At 37.5% G+C, this 23,320-nt stretch overlaps 2 protein-coding genes across 2 annotated transcripts in view; one reads left to right on the forward strand and one right to left on the reverse strand.

Moving 5' to 3' along the window:
• The window catches only part of LOC311094431 (nuclear factor 7, brain-like), an 85,653-nt gene that overhangs the window by 14,233 nt on the left and 48,100 nt on the right, over nucleotides 1-23,320 (forward strand). The window lies entirely within an intron of this gene.
• LOC311094442 (uncharacterized protein) lies at nucleotides 4,266-5,427 on the reverse strand. Its single transcript, XM_084132404.1, has 3 exons — nucleotides 5,320-5,427; nucleotides 4,938-5,042; nucleotides 4,266-4,496 (listed from the first exon to the last, which is right to left on the reverse strand). Exons 1-3 carry the CDS (start codon nucleotides 5,398-5,400, stop codon nucleotides 4,359-4,361), a joined length of 324 nt encoding a protein of 107 aa, XP_083988530.1. The 5' UTR covers nucleotides 5,401-5,427; the 3' UTR covers nucleotides 4,266-4,358.

A 23,320-nucleotide genomic window follows, 5' to 3' on the forward strand; every position in this document is an offset into this window, starting at 1 on the left:
GTTAAAAGTGATTTTGTCAAACCCATGATTCAACACACAGTCTAATAATAATCAGGGTTGTTCAACTCCTGAAGAACTAACTTTCTGCAGAGTTCAGCTCAAACACACTGTAAGGGGTTTTACAGTCAAAGAACAGAACCAGATATGATGAATGAAGACCCCGAGTCAGAATTATAATAAATTAAAGAAAAGTTTTACTGAAGATGGTTTGTAGTTTCATCAGGCAGAAGTCAGCTTCAAGACTCAAGTTCGTAGGCCAATCCGCTTACAGTTACAAAGATCATACCACACACACACACACACTGCAGTTTTACCCTTCACCAAGGTCTAAGTTACGTCCTTGCTTCAGGTTGAATGATTCTCATTGGCTAAGAAAAAGATAAACATAGTAATTTTAGGCACGTCATGACCGTCCAGGTCGCAGATTTGGGTTTCTGGGCGACAACATGTCCCGAACAACAACTCAGTCAATCTCCAATAATGCCAGTGGTTTCTTAACCTGTAACCAAAAGACTAACACACACACCGACACACAGCTTTTCCAAGGTTGGATTTGGCCAGGCTCTAACTATAAACAGGAGAGTCATCTCAAGACATCAAGATAATGCGTTCTTTCTCTCAAGGAGAGCTACACTTTAATATAACGCAGTTTAGTAAAGCTTTAACAAACAAATGGTCCCTTAAACCCTAGACTTCAATGACCCTGTGACTTATAGTCGTCAGGGTACCCTAGAAAAGCAGATGGATGTATTGACACATGTTAAAGAAGTCCATACTTCTTTTTGGGAAGCTGGGCTAAATGAGCAAGCACTGTTCCTGCATTCCTGACATCAGCTTCAGTCACCGCTCAGATATTTAAAGGTGCTCTAGGTTTAGAGAATACATGAAAATATCATTTCAGTAATCAAACTGGTAACTTCTATAACAAAGTACTCATAAGTACTCAACATCTCATAAGCTTAGAGAAGTCATTCAACTCATGTGATATTTAGAAGGAAAAATATTGATTAATACCTTGATTATAATCACTCATTACATAAGAAGCAGTTTATTTCAAAATCCACACATTCATTCCTGTAGTTTACAAGTAACCCTGAACATCTCGGTTAGGTGTGTTTGATTAGCATGAGGAGCAAAACTCTTCACTACAACACAAAAAAGGATAACAAAATAAACAAATCTGCTGTATAATCTTACAGATGGGCCACAAATCAACTTAATTAAATAATTAATTTAAGTTAAAAATGTATTTATCTGTAATAATATTGTAATGGCGATCTAAGACGTTTTTCGTTCTTCACCATTTCCACAAGGGTGTAGCACAAAGGATTTGACGCGTGAATCCATAATTTGTCTTGTAAACTTTACTTTTTTTTTGTCAGGTTACATTTTAACAGAAATAAAACACACACAAAAAAAAAACGATTATAAACTTTTTCACGTCCAATAACATGAATTCGATCCTTTTCACGGTCAAAAGACTGTCTAGCACCAACCCTTCCTTCTTCCTTATTCGGTAACACTTTATAATAACGTTCAGTTGTAAGTCATTTATAAGTGGTAATGATGAACTAATCATTTACCAAACATTCATAAATTATTAGCAAGTGATATACTAACATTTTATGTGTTTTGTAAATTCTGTTACAAGTCATTTACAAGTGATTAGTAAATGATTAACTAATTATTTACAAAACATGAATATGCGTTTCATAAATGTTTAATAAATGTGTTTTTTGTTTTTTTTTGTATGTATGTATGTAAATTAGAGGGTGCAAAAAGTGTTGTAAATGCCTTAAATACATGTACAGATCATTTACAGGTAAGTGTAACACATTTACAAGTGATGAATAGTTTACACTTTAGATTAGGAGATGCAGAAAGTGTTGTAAATGATTTATTCATGCGTTTACTCATCTATAACAGGTGTTGAACACCATAGTGTGTACTGCAGTGTAAGTGCTGACTGGTGAGGGTATAGACAGCTGTCTTCTCTGAAACACATGGAGTCTTTAACCACTGTGCACCTGATGTGAGCAAAACAATTTATTAAAGGGGTCATATAATGGTACATGCACTTTTACAAGTTGATTATACTGAAATGTGTGTTGGCAGTGCCTGTACACAACCATCATAAAATGATAAAAATCCTTCCCGTGTTTTTTTATAATCTTCTTATATGTTTTCCCATCTCCTAAATCAAGCCGTTGGTTGGACGCCCCTCCCACGATTGTTGATTGACAGCAGCATTTCAACACAGACCCGCCCTCGCTCCTGAGCGAGCTGTCAATCAAAGTCAGCACGGACCGGCGCGGTCATTGTTGATATGCTGGAGCACTGTCTGATGGTGTCTAAGCGATTGTGGTGATCTGTTCTTGGGTGTAATAAGGAACACAGCATCATTTTGATGTTCCTAAATCCGAACCGCTGAAGACGCAGTGGCTGAGTTTGTTTTCGAAGGGAATATTCCCCACGATCAACAGCAATGCTTTCATGTTTGTGCGAATCATTTCACCAGACTGCTTTACAAATTTTATTGTGTTATGGTTATAACAAACGGTGTACGCACAGAACAGAGGGGCGGGGTGAGCAAAGCTCATTATCATTTAAAGACACATGCACTTAAACGGCATGCTGAAAACAGAGCTGTTTTTGACCAGGTAAAATAAGTGTTTTGGACAGCGTATTTACGACTACTTACCAACATATGGCACACGTGAACTGATGCCAAATATCGTGATGTGTTCAATATGAGACTTCTTCAGCGCAATTTCCTACTGATAAAATTTGTGTCTGTTGTTAACGCCACAGGTTTCCCATTGAATGGGAAATGGAGTTCCCAATGGAGTTCCCAAATCGTCCATAGAGTGATGCAGAGGGGCAAACAGACGCAGAGGGTCTTCACTGTGACTCTGGGGGGCGCTTGACCATGCTTCAGTTTTTGACGCCTTGGGAGCGAGAATTGGTTGCAACGTGATAAGAAGCTTTGACGTTAGTTGGGCTGATTTTTTTATTTTGACGCAGATAGAGTCCCATATGATAAGACTTTAATTGGCATTTTTGTTAAACAAACTTTTTCCCATTATAAGTAATGAAATGTACTTATCAATCTAAACAATAATATTATTAATATTTACAATAACATTTTTTTACAAGAAAATCCAAAGCATTGGATCTCAAATTTTCGAGACAATAAATGTCCCACATCTGATCATCACCATCTTAAGAGGACCAATAGGTTTGACTTGGAAAATTGATTTCAAATTTTTCACTTTATTTTAAAGGGTAACTCAACCCCTGGTCAGAGCCTGACTCCACCCACTGGCAATATTTGAAAAATGCTGGAAAAGTGGGCAGAGCCCAGTGGAGATAAGAGGGGACGAACCGAGGGGGGCGAGCACCTGACACCCGCGTTTCAATAGCGCATGCTCTCTGTAGGCGTATTCACATTAGCAGATAATGAGTTGCCATGAGAACGACTGACATCTCTATCTTTTCATACAGATTACATAAACAGAGAATATTTGTTTTCGTTTTGAATGAGATAATTTAATAGCAGAGACTTAAATGTTTACAGATATATTGCTTATGCCTGTGTGACTAGTATTCGCTGAGTTTTGTTTAAGTTTAGAGACGTGCTTCAGAAAAAAAGTTCACTGAGACGGAGAGGCAGAAAGCACACCCTGTTTATTTTCTTTATTATACAAAAGCACAATGTTTTGTTTCGATTGTAAGTGGACACATACAAAAGTAGACATTTTACAGTTTCTTTTTTCATATTTCTTAAAGGAACACGCCGACTTTTTGGGACTTTAGCTTATTCACCGTATCCCCCAGAGTTAGATAAGTCCATACATACCCTTTTCATCTCCGTGCGTGGCGTAACTCTGTCTGACGCACCCAGAAATTGAAAATGCACCCATGTACAAAATTCAACTGCAGTAGCCACCGTTCAACCTGAAGAGGGCAGCACTCAGACGTTTTTACACCATATATTCTAGAATTAAAACACTTTATACCCAAATGTCAAAAAATTTACTTAAATCAATGAACAGCACTAAAGAAGCCCCAGTCTTACAGATCATTAACTAAAAAAGTTGTTTTAGGGTTTAGTTACCCTTTAAAAAGCAGCTTTTTTCTTTTACTATTTTTGACAATTTGGGATAGAGAAATATTTATGTTCAGTTATTTCAGCAATATTTTTAGTAAAGTGAAGTGAATTGGTGTTGTTCATAAACTGACACAGACACCGGAGTTTAATATTGATGAATGAAGCAGTTTTCAATAGTTCCTCTGTACAGTATGGCAGCTCATTGTGTGTCTGTTGTTAGATCAGACAGACTATATTCTGCATGCTGTTACTTTTTAAATTCAAAAGGGATCAGAGGATCACTGGCGGTTTTAGGGCACTGGACTCCAGACACACTCTTTGGCATTTCAGGGATGATAATTACAGATAAAATCGCATGAACGCACTTATCTGCTCCAACGTACACCTGAGAGAGAGAGAGAGAGAGAGAGAGAGAGAGAGAGAGAGAGAGAGAGAGAGAGAGAGATGAATTTATATGATCTCTTCCATGTAAACTCTGTTCACATTGATAGCGACCTGAACACATTTATTTTCCATGACAGCAAGCACATCTCTGCGGGTTCTGCGACAGTGACAGAGATCTCTTGCAGAGGTTTGAGTGTCCATCAACGCTACAACGGTGAGAGAAGTTTTCTCTTATAGGCTCCAAATGCAGTGAAACTTTATACAGTGACTTGATGCATTTTGACTTTCAGAGAGGACGGAAAAATTACTGGACACTTCGCACCCGTTTAGGACACACTGCCACAGTTGGCGTGATGATAATAGAAACATACAAATTGTGCCTTGGAGTTTCAGTGATGAAATCATAAGCTCAAAATCCATAAAAAATAAAACACAGACTTACCTTGACCAGAGTGTGTGTTCCTCCCATCAGACTCAGACGCCTACAGGTTAAAGGAGTGAAAAAATCTAAGTTGGCTCCAACCTCCTTCTCTATTTCTGGCTTCATCTGAATAAAATAAAAAATCACATTTTATATTCATCTATATTATTATCATTTTTTCAAAAAGATTAATTTAATTAGTCTCTATGGAGTTATGTGACGCCTATCCTTCGGATACCAGAAAAATCATGTAAAAAATATTGTGACTTTGAGTGAAAAGTAAAACAGTTCTTTTAAATATGACAACAAATAAGTTTCCCCACACATTTTATAGCACCAAAATAGATCATTTTACTAGACTGTGTTTTAACTAAAAATGCATGAGTGATTTTCTGTCTCCTACCTCAAAGCAGAACTTCTTCACGTCTTCAGTGACGAGCTCCTCTGTGCTCCATTCTCCATGTTCTGGCATTGCTGTAGTCATTGTGCTGGGGATCAAAGCCTGGATGAAATAAACTGTATTATCAGGCAGTTTGTCTCACAGATTGATTCTGGTCCACTATTTATGCTGCCAAAATCACGTGACATCAGTCGTCATTGTAATTCCATGTAATCACATCAAAGGGAGTTTTACTAGGGAGATGTTGTAATATTTAGTTCCTGTGAAAAAACTGATTTATTACAGATAAATAAGGACACAACAGAGCAGACAATGAGTGAATAACATATGCCAGTGTAAGAATTGATTTTCCTGCTAAGACAAAAGCTGAGATAAAACTCACCCTGCAATAAAGCAATAAAACACACCCTGGACAGAAGATCGCAGAGAAAGAGCACAGGACATTTTCTTGTCCAAACTTTTCTCCTTCCTTATCTCTGCATCGCCCTCTCCCTCCTCCCTTCCTCTCCCCCTGATTCAAGTCACTAAAAGTTCACTGAGTATGTCTATATATCACATATGATGTATCTTGTGAATCTATTTGTTTTTCCTTTTCATGTTTGGTATCATTTTAAATGTCTCAGTGCGATTGGTAAAATGGTCTTAATTTCATTGCAGTCATTGGTATTATGAGAAAGATTGAAAACTTCTGTTCTCCTCTTTGAGTGATGTCTCTTCAAGATATCTGTTGATTCTCTCCTCTCCCCCGAAACCAGGTGTCACCCCCTGGGGTCCATGAATTGACCCAAAACAACTCTAAAAAATATTGTACAAGCCTTTTGTTCTGGTCTGGGTATATAATGGCAAGTGGCAGAGCAGTCTGTGTGAACCTGTACTGTGTCAGTGTTTTCCCGAGTCTTACACACTCACACACCACTGTAAGAAGATTAATGTGTAGTCTGGTGTTCCCGCAAATCTCTTCCAGGATAGATCAAACCGAAGGCACTGATGAATGGAGCATGGGGCACATCATTAAGGAGACCTTCCGATTTCTGACTATCACTGACTCAGCACGCTGCATTTTGCGACTATTAAAAAAAGTACACCTTTTGTTATGAGTCAGCAGAGAGCGGCCGCTTAAGGGTAAAATAGTTCGCACTGCATCCTCTGACTATTTCAGAACTGGCTAAGTTTGTGATCGTGAGTGCACATTCACGACGTGACGTCTCAAAGCAATACCGGGTCCTAATGAATAAATATTTGAAAATAGGGATATTCAGAATAATCAAAGATCTAAATGACAATCAAAATTTATGATTATTTTCTAATAAGAAACACAATCTAAATTTGATTATCATTTGAGATTGGAGTCAGATTAAGCGTAGAGCTAAAGTAATATTGAAACTAAATTCTAATAAATAAAGTGAACTTCACCGGAGCACTGAACAGACATACACGCATTATACCTTCGCCCAATGGCTGGTCTTTACACCAGTTTAGGCTAATACAGTTTTTTACTCTTTGATGACTATCACTTTAAAATGGACCCACAAAACCATAACGTTTTTCCTTATTGTATTTAGTTGGCAAAATACAGAGCAATGTTTAACAGTTTAGAGAATCTGAGATAAAGAACTACTGCTTACTTAAATGAATACGTGTGTGTGTGTGTGTGCGTGTGTGTCCAAAATACAATTTATATTATCTGTTTTCTATGTGAATAAAGTAAAAAGTAATTTATTCCTGTGATTCAAAGCTGAATTTTCAGCATCATTACTCCAGTCTTCAGGGTCACATGATCCTTCAGAAATCACTCTAATATGAGGATTTGATGCTCAAGAAACATTATCAATGTTGAAAACAGTTAAACAGGGAAAAGTAAGTTTTTACTGTAAAACAGTGTTTTAAAAGCAGAGCTCTTCTCAAATCTGTAAGTGTTTGAGTCTCACCGTCATAATGATGTGCGGGAAAGACAAACTGGACCTTATAGCTCCATTTCAATGTCAGCACTTCATTTTATAGAAATTGTTTACACACAGATGACTTGGTTGTTACCATAAATAATCAATGTAAAAATTAAACAAACTGCCACAGTATTATCAGTGTGAATCATGGATGGTAACACACACAGCATTCATAGAAATAAAATAAAAACATTATGCTCTATGTATTTTTAACAATAAGCATTACACATTATATATACACAACATGATTGTCAGGTTTAGTGAAGACTCAGGCAGGGGAGTAAGATCAACAATGATTTATTGAGAACAGAAGCACAGAACCAGCTGATGTTAAGGTAGGTAATGCAGTACTGAGATGATAAATGAACTGAGCTGAATGAGTAATATGAATGTCTTTGCAGGTAGAGATTAAAACCAGAGCGGAGAACGGACGATGATGTTGATCAGCAGAGATGGCAGATGGTAGACAGGAATAGGAGACTGAAGAGGATGATCACAGGTAGGTAGCTCGGGTAAGTCTTTAGAGTGAGTCTTGTGCATCTATTGGCGCTTTTCCATTACCAGTACCAGCTCGACTCGACTCGACTCAACTCACTTTTCGCTCCGTTTTCCATTGCAGATAGCAGAGATGGGGGACTCGAGTCACATGACTTGACTCGAGTCAGACTCGAGTCGCAAATTTAAGGACTTGAGACTTGCTTGACTAAATTAATAAAATGACTCGACTTGACTTTGACTTGAGATCCAATGACTCGAGACTTGACTTGAAATGTATGACTCGAGAATGACTTAATATACATTTTTATATAAATCATCGCAACATCAATTGCTGAACAAAATGAAAGCAACGGAACCATTGACGCCAGTCATCAGATTCTGCGCGATTGCGTGACGCTGCACAAGCCCAGAAAAAACATAGGCTGAGTCCCAATTCGCCTACTTATACTACAACCTAAAAGTATGTACTTTTTTTGTGAGGAAAAAGTACATACTTTTGAGTGTGTAGCAAAAGAGTATGCATGTTCTGGGACATACTTCGATGACGTCATGCAACGTGAACGAGAACGTGGTTGCCTAGTTACACACACCGCGACTGTTAACAAAACATTTTACGTTTCATTCATTATTATATGTCCAATATAATTGTATTTACTATTCCCATCTTTTTTTTCCACAATACATTTACAATGTGTCCTACCAAATTGAGGAGTGAAGCAGGACGTCGCCGTCGTAGATCAACCAAACGCAGGTCGTTTGTGAGGCGGCTGGTTCTGACGTTCATGTGCAATGTGTGTAACTTAATGAAAGCTACTTATTTTCTGAGTTAAAATATTTAAAATTTATAGTATGACTATTGTTTAACGTATTTTATACTTCTGTATAATACTCAAAAATACCCAGATGAAAATGAACCATGCTTTTACTATAGTAAAAGTGTAGTAACCATGTTTCTTTGGTTGGACTGATAAAGTTAACATTTGTACAGCCACAGTATTACTACAAATAAGTCAGTGTGGTTAAACTATGGTTAGTGTAGTAAAAGGTGTTTATTTTCATAAGAGTTTATAGTAGGCTAAGGTATACATCTAAGACAGAAACAATAAAATAAATACATAAAAAAAGACACTTGCATGACACTGTACTAGAGCCTTTTTATTTACCCTACAAGATAAACACGGTACTTTTTTGGCACAACATAAACCCATTAATATTACGAGACAATAAAATATAACTTTATTTAGGGTTAAACATTTGAATTCTTACACTTAAAAACTGTGGCGCATCTCCGCTCATGCATCCGGTGTGTAAAAAATAGTCATATTTTTAAATTTCGCAGTCTTTCTCCTCTGCTATTGACGCAGCTCGGATTCATCTCTTCAATCGGACACGATTGTTCACCACACCGGCTGCCATGTTTACATCACCACCATCACCACAAAGCTCCTCTCTCCCGCACGCAATGGGTTGTGGGCAATATTAGCCGTTAGAGTGTGCATTGATCTGCACTTTGAATTCTAACCGGAAATAGTAGACCATCCGGGTATCTTGGGAATATTCATTTCAACATTCTACGATTTGGGACGTACTAATTCTAGTTTCGCATACTATTTAGGACGGATAGTATGCAAATTGGGACTCAGCCATACATCGCGGTGAGCGCGCTAAATACAAAAACATCTCCCAGCATCGTTTCTTTTTGGATATAAACACTAGAAATTGACCATATTCATACAAGAAGATTTGCTGTACGCATAATAACTGGCAAGGGATATCGGACGACCATCACAACCTCGAACAGTCGAACTTCATTCACCACGTCTAAAAGTGAGATATGGCTTGTTTAACCTGTTTGTTATAGTTAATTTGACTGGTCATCATGCCTCTTTATACACAATTATGTTTTCAAATGTAGCTTAATGTTGTCAATATCCAAATGATAATTAATGATGGCATATGTTTTGTATAACATTTGCCACATTTCTTTCAAATCATGCTTTAAAGCCAAATATGTCGTTCTTTCCAATGACGAAAAACAACATAGAAAACTGTTAATGTTTTGTCGTGTTTTATGTTTCTCTTAATGCAGGGTCAGATGTTATCAGGGGGTTGGGTACAAAATGCCAGCAGAATTAATATAAAAAATGCCCTAGTATGAGTTATTTTTATAATTATAGCATGTGATATTAACAAAATATTTCCAGAATATTGGCGCGATTGCAAATGTGATAAGGATTTTATAAAACAGTTCAGTAAACAAAGAGTGAATATTTTGATGTGACATTTTAGACATAATATTCCAAATATTCTCTGTTTTTGCTCTATTTCTCCAATGACAATAGTTCCAAACAAGCCACAGAAAGAGTTATGAGCATCTGAACAAATTCGTTTGCTTAGTTCCAGAACGATTTTGCCATTTTAAACAAATCAGTTGTTATGACATTTACTATGAAACCAATGTAATTAATGCATCACACTTGTGAATTTACCTTCAAATGTTTTATCTTCAAAACATTTTGTATCATTGTTATTATAATAATAATAATTATTCCAAATTTTGATAATCATAAATGCATGCTAATAAATTCTATGAATATTATGATATAAATGTATAAGAAAGGTAATCATTTTTGAGGGAAAAATGAATAAGTTTGAGGCCAATATAAACTACTTTTTTTTGTTTGGTATAGTAACTTGACTTCGACTTGACTTGACCCTTAGCAAGACTCGACTTGACTTGCTTGAAGTGAACCACTGACTTGACTTGACTTGACTTGGTTTGTGTGTACTGCGACTTAGACTTGCTTGAGACTTGATGTATAGGGACTTGAGACTTGCTTGTGACTTGAACATGTGTGACTTACTCCCACCTCTGGCAGATAGTACCTCCACAATAGTACCTGGTCATCATAGCGACGCCGCAGGAAACTGCCGTGACTTAATCTTTTACGCGAGACGCGCGAGACACACCCGCTACCCACACACACAGGACAATGGAGGAAATCGAGTGTATGCTGTTTTTGGATGTTTTTGTTTTTGCTGTTTTTTATTCAGGATACTCCGTCTGGCGCGTGCAATGATGACGCAGTGAATAGTGACGATTCTCTCTGACCAATCAGCAGTCTGCCGTGTTTTCACGTCACATTTTAGCCTCGCCTCAGCTCGCCTCAGCTCGCTTAGAACCTCCCCGGAGGTGGTACGAAAAAAAGTACCTGGAAGCAGGTACAGGTACAACTTTTACACAGTGGAAAACCAAACAGAGCCGAGCCGAGGCGAGTCGAGGTGAGCCGAGGCGAGCTGGTACTGTGTAGTGGAAAAGCGCCATATATATGTTGAGACAAGACCAGATAGTGAACTTCTTCTTCTTCTTCTTTTTTTATTGGCGGTTAGCAACTATTTCTTGTGCATTACCGCCACCACTGGACTGGAGTAAGGAACGGGAGTTACTGGCTATTCTGTACTGTTTTAAACAAACAAACAAATAAACAAACAAACAAAAACAAACAGATAGACAGTGAACTGACGGTGCAGTGGGTTTATAAAGGGAGTGGGTGATGAGGTGATGATGAGGTGCAGGTGTGGTGAATCGGTATTCCGGGAGAGAGAACGAGTGGGTGGAGTGTGCAGAGCTGGTGGAACACTGACAATGATATGATTCTATTGCAGTTTCGTTTTATTTCCAGTCTATTAGTAGTATATTCTGGCCCTTACGTGGCCTCACACACTGCAGTACTGTAACCTGTAATGACAACTTTTGGGTAAGTTACTACGTTGTGCAGAAGCGCAATAGAGTTCTGATGTTCCAGCAAACAGTTGTGACAATCGAACTTACACTTCAGAGAATAAGAAGAAAAATGTGCCAAAGCAACTGAGAAAAACGTCTCGGGTCACGACTGTGTAGAATAATGTGACTGACACAGAGCTTCGGTACCGAGCCATACTCGCTGTTCTTTTTACTGAGAGCTGACGTGCACATACAAAGTAGGAGTCATAACAACAAATACGGAGGCTGAGGCACCCCTTAAAGAAACATTGCCATAATGACAATACATTACAGACTGTAACAGGGAACGAGACGCCGCGTTGAGAGTCGACACATTGGGGAACGCCTTCAGCGTGACGCGTCTGAAGCCTTTATGGAACTAGTCCAATCTCGACTGGTGTTGCGTCATTACGTCACTCGTGACGTTGCATGTGAAGGTGATGCAGAAGCTACAAAGGGACGCCGGATCACAACAGCATCAGCTTCTGATTGGTCGAAGCAAGTCATTCTCAGGAGCGCAGGAAGTGTGGCCGAGGGACGCAGCGTCTCGTTCCCTTCTCAGGGAAGAGGCGAAGGCAAGTTGCACGCCTCGTAACCTGAGGAAATAGCCTCTACTATCCACCTGCTGATAGTTTGCTTGGAAGCAGGGGAACCCTTCTTAGGTGACCCAAAACACACGAGCAGCTGGTCCGACTTCCTCCAGCCCAAAGACCTGTGCACGTAGGCCTCCAGAGCTAGGACCAGGCATAACAGATGTAATCTAGCTTGATCATCCGACACATGCGGTGGAGGATGAAATACCTGTAGAATTATAGACTGTGTCACATTTATCGACACCTTAGGCACAAAGCCGGGTCTAGGATGGAGAATAGCTCTCACTCTGCCAGGAGTGAACTCGAGGCAAGAGGGCCCAGCGGATAGCGCCTGCAGGTCCCCGACTCTTTTTAGGGACGTAATAGCCAGCAGAAAAGCTACTTTTTTTTACTAAAAGCTACCACCAAGTGTGGATGGGGAGAGCCCATCAGAGAAGCGACACTGGAGGAACTCCAGCACCGAAGCCACTGGGCAGTAAACTGGGTCCAACTGATGTTCTCTGCACCATAAGTTGAATACATTCCATTTTAATGCATAGAGTTTCCTCGTGGAGGGGGCTCTAGAGTTTAGGATGGTCTCAACAACCTCACTTGAGAGACCAGCATTTATGAGTTGGTCCCCCTCAGGGGCCAGACCCACAGCTTCCACAGCTCTGGCCGAGGTTGATGTATTGTGCCCCTGGCCTGAGAAAGAAGGTCCCTCCTGATCGGGATTTGCCACGGAGGGCCCGCTAGAAGAGCTATAATGTCCGAAAACCATACTCGGGCCTCACTCAAAAAGCGCGGGCAAGGGGACACACACTGCCTGAATAGTTTCTCCTTACTCGCCATTATTTGTCTTTTAAATATGTGCTTGAGTGAGTTAGAAAACAGTCACACAGAACGCTTGCTTAAGACCAGAAAGCTGATGCTGTTGTGATCCGGCGTCCCTTTATAGCTTCCGCATCACCGTCACATGCAACATCACGAGTGACGTAATGACGGAACACCAGTCGAGATTGGACTAGTTCCATACAGGCTTCAGACGCGTTATGCTGAAGGTGTTCCCCAATTTTTTGATTCTCGACAGCGCGAGTTCCCTCGAAAGGGAATTGTAATAGTCTGAAAAAAAAAAAGATCCCTTGAGATTAGGACTAAGGATTTTGATAATTTACCATTTAGTAATACCATAATATTACTAAATAATTCACCATTTAGTAATAGATATACAAATATACATTAAATTATATAAATACTAGGTCATGAAGTTCATCCACAGGTTTTCTCATTTTTCCAGGAAAACAAAACAAAGACGCGTTGACACATATATTTCACGTTTGCAATTTGTGTGTGCTGGGCTTCAGTGAAGTTTCACCAGAAACAGTTAGAAATCCACCAGGCGTGAGCCGTGGTGTGCCGACTTTTTATTATTTCCCTTGTTGAGCACCAAATTTGTGCAAATTTTTTTTTGCAACCAGCAAATGCAACTCCCTAGAAAAATATACTGATAAAAAGATACTGAGATACTTAAAACAGCCACCATGAAGTCTCATGAGCAGTTTTGAATCCATATAATCACAGGTTTTACAGGGTTTTTTATACAATTTGGGACTTTTTGTTCTAGGAACATTATGTCCCAATCTTCAAGCAAATTCTTAAAGAATAAAACGATTAATTTACTAACAATATAGAAATACCTTATAGAGTAAATAACATTCACAATGCAATGCTCAAAATATTTCTTTTTTTAAATAATGTTTCAACACAAAGTTCAAAACATTACAACACAGCAAACATTGCCTGAGACAAAGGGGAAAAATTTTATAATAACAAAATCAAGTATGACAACACAATACAAGTAGATATGATGGATGATGATAATAATAATAATAATACATTTTATTTATGATGCGCTTTTCTAAAACCCAAAGCGCTACAGACCATGAAAGCAAATAAAATACAGAAGTACAAGAGTAATACAAAAATAATTATTACAGTACAACACAGTAAAATACTAATCATGACAGTCTATATACCGTATTTTCCGGACTATAAGTCACACTTTTTTTCATAGTTTGGCTGGTCCTGCGACTTATAGTCAGGTGCGACTTATATATCAAAATTAATTCAGACTGAGATGAAAACATTACCGTCTACAGCCACGAGAGGGCGCTCTATGGCGGAGTTGTTCAGAAGCGACACCAAGGATGAAGAAAATTCAATGGATTCAGTGATGTGGAATGAGATTGCGGGTGCTTGGTGAACTTGTTTACTGGTAACTTGCTTGTTGGACTCACTGGCTTATGTTAATTTAGCCTATTCAGCCTCCCAGGTATACGTTCTTTATGCTATTGTGTAGCTGAATAACTGTTAATGTGTTGTGTTAACACACCGGATACCTACTCAGCCTGTTGTTCTGTGTGCTACTGTGTAGTTGAATAACTTGCCTTTCCAGATTAAATGTCTGTTCTTGGTCTTGGATTTTGTGAAATAAATTTCTAAATAAATGCGACTTATAGTCCAGTGCGACTTATATATGTTTTTTTCCCCTTCATGACGCATTTTTTGACTGATGCGACTTATACTCCGGAGCGACTTATAGTCCGGAAAATATGGTAAGCAATTTTATAAAGATGAGTTTTTAACAACTTCCTGAAACTGGCTAATGTGGGAGGATCTCTAACAATAAGAGGAAGTGCATTCATAACCTGTGTTCAGCAACAGATAAAGAGTTGTATTGTGTATACAGATAAACTCCCCCATAGAGTTTAATCTGCAGGGAGGCTGAAGAGCAAGTGAATCAGTAGACCGAAGGGAACGGGAAGGCGCGTGACTAAGTCACAGATATAAGAAAGGGCTTAGCTTTGTATGTTAGTGTGAGAGTTTTAAAAGCAATACACAACTGAACAGAAAGCCAATGCAAGCTATAAAGCATACCTGTAATGTGCTGACGTGGTGAAGTGTGTGTAAGCACACGTGCTGCTGAATTCTGGATGTACTGCAGCCGTTTTATAGATTTAGCAGGTAAACCAAAGAGTGCATTACAGTAATCAATCCTGAAAGTAACCAATGCATGAATAAGCCTTTCAGCGTCAGGCAGAGTAAGATAGGGCCTAATTCTTGCAATGTTTCTGAGATGATGGAATGCAGATTTTGTAATACTCTTAATATGTGAGTCTAGTGTTAGGTGAGCGTCAAAGATCACACCAAGGTTACGAGCATAAGAAGATGGAAACAAAACACTATCATCCATAATCAAATTAAAATGTCTCACTTTGTGAGTAGCCGCAGGTGTGCCAATGAGTAGAATATCTGTCTTGGAAGAATTCAATTTAAAAACATATGGTGCATCCACGTTTTTATTTCCTGCACACAGTCCGAGGGAGTTTTAGAGGTGACAGTAGGATCAGATTTGAACTGATGTAAATTTGAGTATCATCAGCATAAAAGTGATACCCCAAACCATATTTCCTATACTTTTTCCCCAAAGAAAGCATATAAACACTAAACAATATGGGACCCAGGACAGATTTTCTTATAAAAATGAAGCCAAACCATGGCAACACCGTGGGTTGTTGTAGTACTGTAGTCGGTGTCGCTAAAGCTGGTGAAATTGTTTTTAAAAAAAGAGAAATCGCCTTTCACCAAAGACTGTGGAGAAAATAATATTTCTGAATAAAAACTGTACCATTTAATGATCACTTTGTCTAAGCCTTCTGCATGTGCCCAAAAGCACACCCTCTGCCACATTTTTTTTATTTTTTATTATTAATTAGAGAACATATGAACATTGTTACATAAAAACATGCATCAGACAGAAACTTCAAAAACCCTCATTATACAAGTACAACCAGTTACACAAGCACATCCTTTTCAACATACAAAAATATCAGTCCCACCAGTTAACAAGTTATAGAGTTCTGCTTCCCACAGCTAAACAAGATAAAGCTTTCACACATGATACTGCCCTGCTAAAAAAACACTATAGAAACCATTACAGAAATTCTATTGGATTTAATGGTTTTCATGGGAATTTTATTGGTTGTAATGGGAATTATAGTGGTCTCTGTGGGTCTCTACTGATATGTGTTGGGTTCTATTGGTGGGGGCATTAAATCATAATGGAATATGTCCCAAACACACTACAAAAAAGAATTCTGTAGTGGTTTAAATGGTAAAAGCCAATGGTTCCTATTGGTATTTTAATAGAAACCATTAGAATTTCTGTGATGGTTTCCAACTTTTTTTAAGCTGGTCTGATCTTCTGTCCTTGTCTAAAGAAATAATTACACACACACACATCATGCTTAATGTTTTATTATCAAGGTGAACACATGAAATTCATCAGTATCTGTAAAATTCACCTACATAAATGAGTTTCACAGCACTAACACTGTTTCAGCTTTGATCGCCTCGGTAAACACGTAATAAAAGGGGCGTTAACATATAAGCCTACTTGCATTTTATGGTTGTCAGCTTTGTTGCATTACATTTACTTCACCAGGAGATGGTGCTGCAATTTCTATCTGAATGAAGCTTCGAGTAATGAACCATTTTCGACACAATTGTATCAGAAAGCAATAATGCTTCGAAACGCTTCATTTGGCCATCACTAATGGTGGACGGCAGATGAATGAGGAGTCTGTGAATCCAGAAGTGCGATGATGACGTCAGGAACAGTGTTGCCAGATCTCGCGAGACAAATAAGCAACCAGGCCAGTGAAAACAAGCCCAAAACAAGCGACTTTTTCTATGGAACCCAATGTCCGGAAGCCTCATTGAGGAGAACGGTGCTGCATTTTTAAAAAACTGTTTTTCTGTGCTAGCATGTTGTACGAGGTCCGCTACATAGCACAGTGCTTTTGAGTCATCCCCCACGACAGGTTGAATCCATTCTTTTACTCCTTTTTCTTTCTCCCAGTCTGTGTTATATTTATTCCCCTATTTCGCTCACTTTGTCCCGGGCATTTGTTCCTCCAAAAACTCCTACAGTCCATTCACCATCAGTCGCAACTCGCGCGTATTTTCATTTAAACGCCACTGACGTTTTCCTAACCATAAAAACAGACTGCCCTGCTCTGCCTCTGATTGGCTAGTACTCGTTGACATCTGGGTCAGCGCCAATTAGAAGCAGGATGTGGGTGGGAAAAACTCTGCTTTCTCCTGTGTGTATGGGAAAGGGGAGGGACAGAGGGAACAGGCAAGACAAACTCCTACGTTTAACATAGACAATGTCTGCTTGACAACTTATTATGGAACTGGGAACAAGCCCAAAATAAGCAACTACACTTAAGAAAAAAGCCCAAAAAACCGCAACCCGCAACTACCAATATTTGTAAGCGACTTTACAGAAAAACAAGCCCAAAGTCGCTTATAATAAGCGGACTTGGCAACACTGGTCAGGAACCGAAGACACAAAGAGACAAATCCAACTGGAACGAAGACCACAAGAGAGAGCGCCAAACAGGACAGGAACCAACACCGGTAAACACCACAACGATCTGACAACACAAGACACCAGTCACTGAGAATATATAGGAGAGTAGAGTGGAATCAGCTGGTGCTGATGATCAGCGGTAATCTGAGGACACACCCACACTATCCACACACACTACACACAATCACACGAGACGAGGAAGAGACAGCGAATTCATGAACCGTGACAGAAAGGGCATATTTGATGCTGCAACCTTTAGGGCTTTTAGAACAATACCAGTTGTAAGAGAGGTGTTCACAATGCTACAAATGAGGGGACTAATTGAAGAGAGACACCTCTTAAGAACAGATGTTGGGATTGGGTCGAGGGATTTTGAAATACAATCAGTAGTGACTACGTTAAAACTGGAGAATGCAGTTTCAGGAAAACTAACTGGATAGGTCTCAAGAATTGCAGAGCAAGGTACCAAACTGATAGACTTATGGATGCTTAAAATTGTATCCATAAAAAAACTAAGAAATTTGTTACACCCCTGCACATTACAAGTAACATGCATTACCTAATCAGATTTTTTTAATGTTACGAGTAAAGTAATGTATTACAAGTAACATGCATTACGAAATCAGATTACTTTTTGATCTCACAAGTAAAGTAATGCATTACAAGTCACATTATGTAATCACATAACTTTTTTGATGTCAATGAAAGTAACATTCTAATAATACAAATACATTTATTTACAGTAAAAAATCACTGCAGATTAAGTATTTTCAAAAACAATATTCACAGTATAAGTATGAACTGTAGCTGAAATATAGCCATTGATGCATGAGGTCCACTATAGTGGACAGATGATTAATCAGATTTCTCCCAATCTAAAATCAAAACTTGGAAAATGTAACTGTGATAGGACTCATTAGATATTGCTTGATGCTGTAATATTTTTTTTTATCTACAAGAGGATAGTAGGAATGGGTGGATATTCCGGAGCAACTTGGCATTTCTGACTGACCATTATCTTGGTTTGGAGAAAAAAAAATATATATATATATATCGAAACACAAAGGCTTGCCACTTGGTTGCAATGTATAGGATGATGCACCAGGGTCCACTGTAGAGGTTGATGTGCAACTATGCCATCAAAACCCGTGCAAATTCAAGAAAATGCTTTTTTAAGAGCTGTCCACTGTAGTGACCTCTATGCATGAAAGGGTTAAGTTAATTCATCCATGGGAAAGACCCCATTATTTAGATATGTCTAAGTCAAAGTATCATGTAAAATTTAAGACCTCTCATTAGTAAAAATAAGACTTTGTAAGACTTTTTCTTACCTTAAATTAAAAACAAAATAAAAACTAATTGAATCCTTTTTAAGGATCCGCAGTAATCCTGTGATACCCGTACAATCATTACTGAGGGATTTCTTCATAACAATGTGAAAATAAACTTTAGCCTTGGACAGTAGTTTTGCATCTTGCAACTTGATCAATTAGTATTTATATTAGAAGACTTTACATACCCATTGTTACATGATATTTAGGCAACCGCAGTTTTAAATTAAAAGATATTTTGCATAAGAAGAAATGCAGTTGAATGAAACAGTGCAGCAAGACCTCAAGTTCAACTCACTGACTCACTATTTCATTTCATTAAATCAACAGCAGTTTTTGATGTTCTTTAGTGATTATGAGTCATGAATGATCACTTCGAATTGATAGAGGTATACAATTCTCTTCTATAATGTAATAAAAGACACTTTACCCAGTTTGAGAATCATGTCTGCATGACTCCAGGGGCTCGTTCTTCGTACGTTGCTTAAAACATGTTTTTGAAAATATATATTCTATACATAAAATTTTGAATAGTATTTTTGCACATTTTTCATGACAATAAACTTAAATTTCTGTAACTTTTTTTAAGTTCACTTTTTAAAAACTTTGTTTCACTTCAGCAATCATTTTTCAAGTGTCGTCTTTTAAAAGAGATCAAACTTCTGTGCTCTACAGTGTTCAAGATTTACCACAGTTTAAGTTGGAAATTTAATGTTCAGGTGAATAAATGGATTATAAATACAGTGTAAATATAATTTAGTACCATAAAATCCACAAAAAATTACAAAAGATGAAATAAAAAAAGCATTAGCAAACTAAAATATAGTATAGTTAATTTCATTGATATAAAAAAAATAATTTCTGCCATTTTTGACTGACACGCGAAGAGTGTATAAATCCTTTAAAAATTATGACTATTTATTTTATTTACTTTATAGTTTTTTATTGTTGTTGTTTTAACCAATTGTTTTGCACTGAATTACTGAGTGGAGGATGTTTAAGACACAATTTTGTTTTTCTGTGGAGCATAAAAATGACCAATAAAGGAGCCTAGAAATATTCCTCCTTCTTCATCTTCTGATTCATGATCATGACAAACAAACCTTTAAGAGTCAACCAGAACTCAATTGCGACTAAATTACTCTTTAAAATCATATTCATCTTGAAAATAGCCTCAAAGAACCTTCCAGAGATCAGTTCTTAAAATAACTTTTTTTTTTCTTAGTGTGAAGAACATTTTAATAATCTAAAGAACCTTTTTCAACCATAAAGAAACGTGCAGTGGGAATGTTGAAGGTTCCTCATGGAAACATTGATGCAAACAAAGAAGCTTTATTTTTACGAGGTGGGAGCATAGACTGTAAAAAATATGGACAAAGCGTCTGTGACGTCACCCATAGACTTTCTGAAGAACGGGTTTGAATCCGTTTATGGGGGGTATTGGCGGCGCCATCTTGGAAAATCTTGGGAAATCCTAACCCCGCCCACCTTCTGACGCAGCGCGCGTCACTCAGCTCGCTCTGCTATTCCGGTTATCTCTGTGTATATTTTAGGCAACGAAATATGTTATAAAACACCATACTAACTCTTTTCGTTTTCATTTAAATAATTCTTAAACATTATAGCCACACAAATGTGGTTCAGGCAACGCATATTGATTATATTCACTGCACATAACATTTGCCTATTTATAACAAAACGAAATATAAAACACAAACCTGCCTCTTTTCATTTTAAATATAATATAAAAATATTAAACATTTTATGGTCCAGGCAATATGTGCATTTGTACTAAACAACAGATTTTGCAGTAAACAACATTAGGCTACAGATCATCTTCGTTGTATTAAAATTTAAAATGACAAAACTCAACCCAGTCTCTTTTTGTTAAATTTCAGTTTTATCAATATTAGCCATTATAAAAGTATAAGTAAAAGGTATAAGAAGCTATACAAATAAAGCAAACAATTCAGTCAAACATACCAAGTCAGCGCTCTAGTCTAACCATACAACGGTAAAGTTAAATAGCTTATAAAGTTATGAAACTTCCCCTCAGCCAAAACGATTGGCCAGGGAAAAAATTATAGATTCACGAGACCAAAAATCGCCCATTAGATATAGACAAGACGAATTATATCTCATGTTTAACCACTACAGAGACGTCAGAGTCAGCGGCAAACCTCAGAACGTCTAGCCGAGGAAAGGCTGCTCCAGGCGGGGTACATGAGCGCCGAGCGCCCGGTCATCGCTGGATCAACTGGATAAAATTTTCATAAATCTTTAAATAAACCACAGATCTGAGCTTTAAACAACTACATTCTCGCCTGAAAAACTCTTAAAACTACATTTCATGATACAGAAACAGTAGTATTATATGTCAACTGTATTAAAAAATGGCGCTACTTATGTTGTCATTCTCCGTGGCGCTGCCTTGTCAGCTGTCAATCAAGCTGTCAATCAAAGTTAACCACGCCCTTATTGTCATACATTTTATATCTAAATACGATCTAAACTAACGAGTTAGAAAAAAATTCACCCCCCTCACAGTTGTCAGGCACTCGGAAGCTATCTAAAAATACAATAAAAGTCCATGGGACCAACCTGTAAAAACATGAATTTATGCTGTGAAAACGGACATTTTAACATGGGGGCTATGGACATTTGCTCCCTTTTGGGACCAGCCTCTAGCAGATTTTCGATGTACTGCAGTTTTTCGCACTTCCGGGTAGGCTTCATTTTTCAGATCAGAATGTTGCCGCTTGGGTGGGAGGGAGAAATTAATGTTTGTGACATCAGTTGTGTAATGTTGTCTCCCTCTGCTGGAAACACACACACACTTGTTCATCCACAGCCTCTTCACTTTCTCTGAAACATCTGTTGCCTTTTCCTAAACTTATACTGAGGTTAATAAAATATGTACAAATATTTTGATTAAAGAATGATTTTACTGAACAACTTTATGCAACAGCCAAATGCATAACATAAAAACATTAATCAATAAATTAAAACTAAAATTAAACTATAATAGTAAATGATCAACAACTCTCTTTATCTTACATAAACAGACACTTAAGACATAAATGTATTCATATTTTCATAGATCATATGATATTTACATCACAATAATATATGATATTTACATTGTACAATTTAACTTATTTTAAACAGTTTCACAGATTCACATCTAATCCTTGAAAGCTGATAATGTTAACAGTAATCAGATCGATAAAGCCAAAAACATTTGGCTTTTTGTAAAAGTTGAAGATTAATCTTTCATTTATATTTTGCTGTGCCATAAACCGCAGAATAAAAACCACTACACTACTATTCTATATAGGGTTCAACAGGGCTAAAGCCACACCTTAAGAAAAATGTGCTTTTCACTACTAACATAGTGTATGATTGCATAAAAAAATGTGTTTGTGCTGAACATTGATGGAGCAAAATATTTTGTGTGAAAATAAATCACAAAAGTGTTTTGTTTTGTTTAAAGATCTTATATATATGATGTGGCCAGGAGGGCCTTTTACCCCACAGACACACGGGGCAAAACCAGCACGGGGCAAAATGCAAATTTATTTATTTTTTGGTCCAGAAAGCTTATTTTATTTCATTTTGATAATATTTTTTCTTTTTTTTTAATGTTTTTTTTTTTTTTTTGGAGATTGTTTTGTTATATTTTATTTTATTCACCTTTAAATTACTAGATTTAATAAATAAATAGTAATTTACTAATTTAAGCACATTCCTCACATTCTTTCAACTTACATTCAAAATAACTCACTATTTCATGCATAACCCTTTTAATTCAGCTCAAAATATCTTACAATGGGTGTCTTTGCCGACCTCTTGTGGAAATAAATAATATAACATGATATTTCATGACTCTTGACACTAGATGGCCTTATAGCTCTATATGGAGCAAATGAGCTGTTCCTCTGGGTCCTAAAGTATGCATTCAGATATTTCAGATATATTGTTGCCACATACACATACATTATTTTTTCCACTCAATTATGTCGTAATAACGAGATGTCATGTCGTTTTTTTTTATTTTTATTATTATTTTTATGTAAAAATGAGATATGTCGTTAAAACGTCATATTTTTCTCATAGTAACGAGATGTTATGTTGTTAAAACAACATATTTTCTAGGCCTTATAAGGACATGTGTCGTCATGTACAAAATATGTCTTTATCCACATAAAATTTGTATAGCCTATCATGCCTTTATCGTACCTCTATGTAGGCCTGTCGCGATAATTAAATAACCGTCTGATCGCGATTATTTGATCTAACCGCGATTGTTTCAGACAACCGCAATTATTGCGCTCTTTTATAGGCCTACGGCACAAGGGGGAGTCATGGACCAAAATAAATAGACAAGCACTAATTACGTTTTCCAGAAATATTTAAAGTCATCTGAAGCCATTCCATAGCTTAATGTGAGGGACAGTAGT

The sequence above is a fragment of the Abramis brama genome (assembly GCF_963993115.1).
Source record: "Abramis brama genome assembly, chromosome: 13".
Taxonomy (NCBI): domain Eukaryota; kingdom Metazoa; phylum Chordata; class Actinopteri; order Cypriniformes; family Leuciscidae; genus Abramis; species Abramis brama.

Coding starts and splice junctions, on each gene's coding strand:
- LOC311094442 (XM_084132404.1), bottom strand. CDS start 5,400: ATGACTACAGCAATGCCAGAACATGGAGAATGGAGCACAGAGGAGCTC. Junction 5,043..5,319: donor TGAAGAAGTTCTGCTTTGAG/GTAGGAGACAGA, acceptor TATTTTATTCAG/ATGAAGCCAGAAATAGAGAA. Junction 4,497..4,937: donor GAACACACACTCTGGTCAAG/GTAAGTCTGTGT, acceptor TCTCTCTCTCAG/GTGTACGTTGGAGCAGATAA.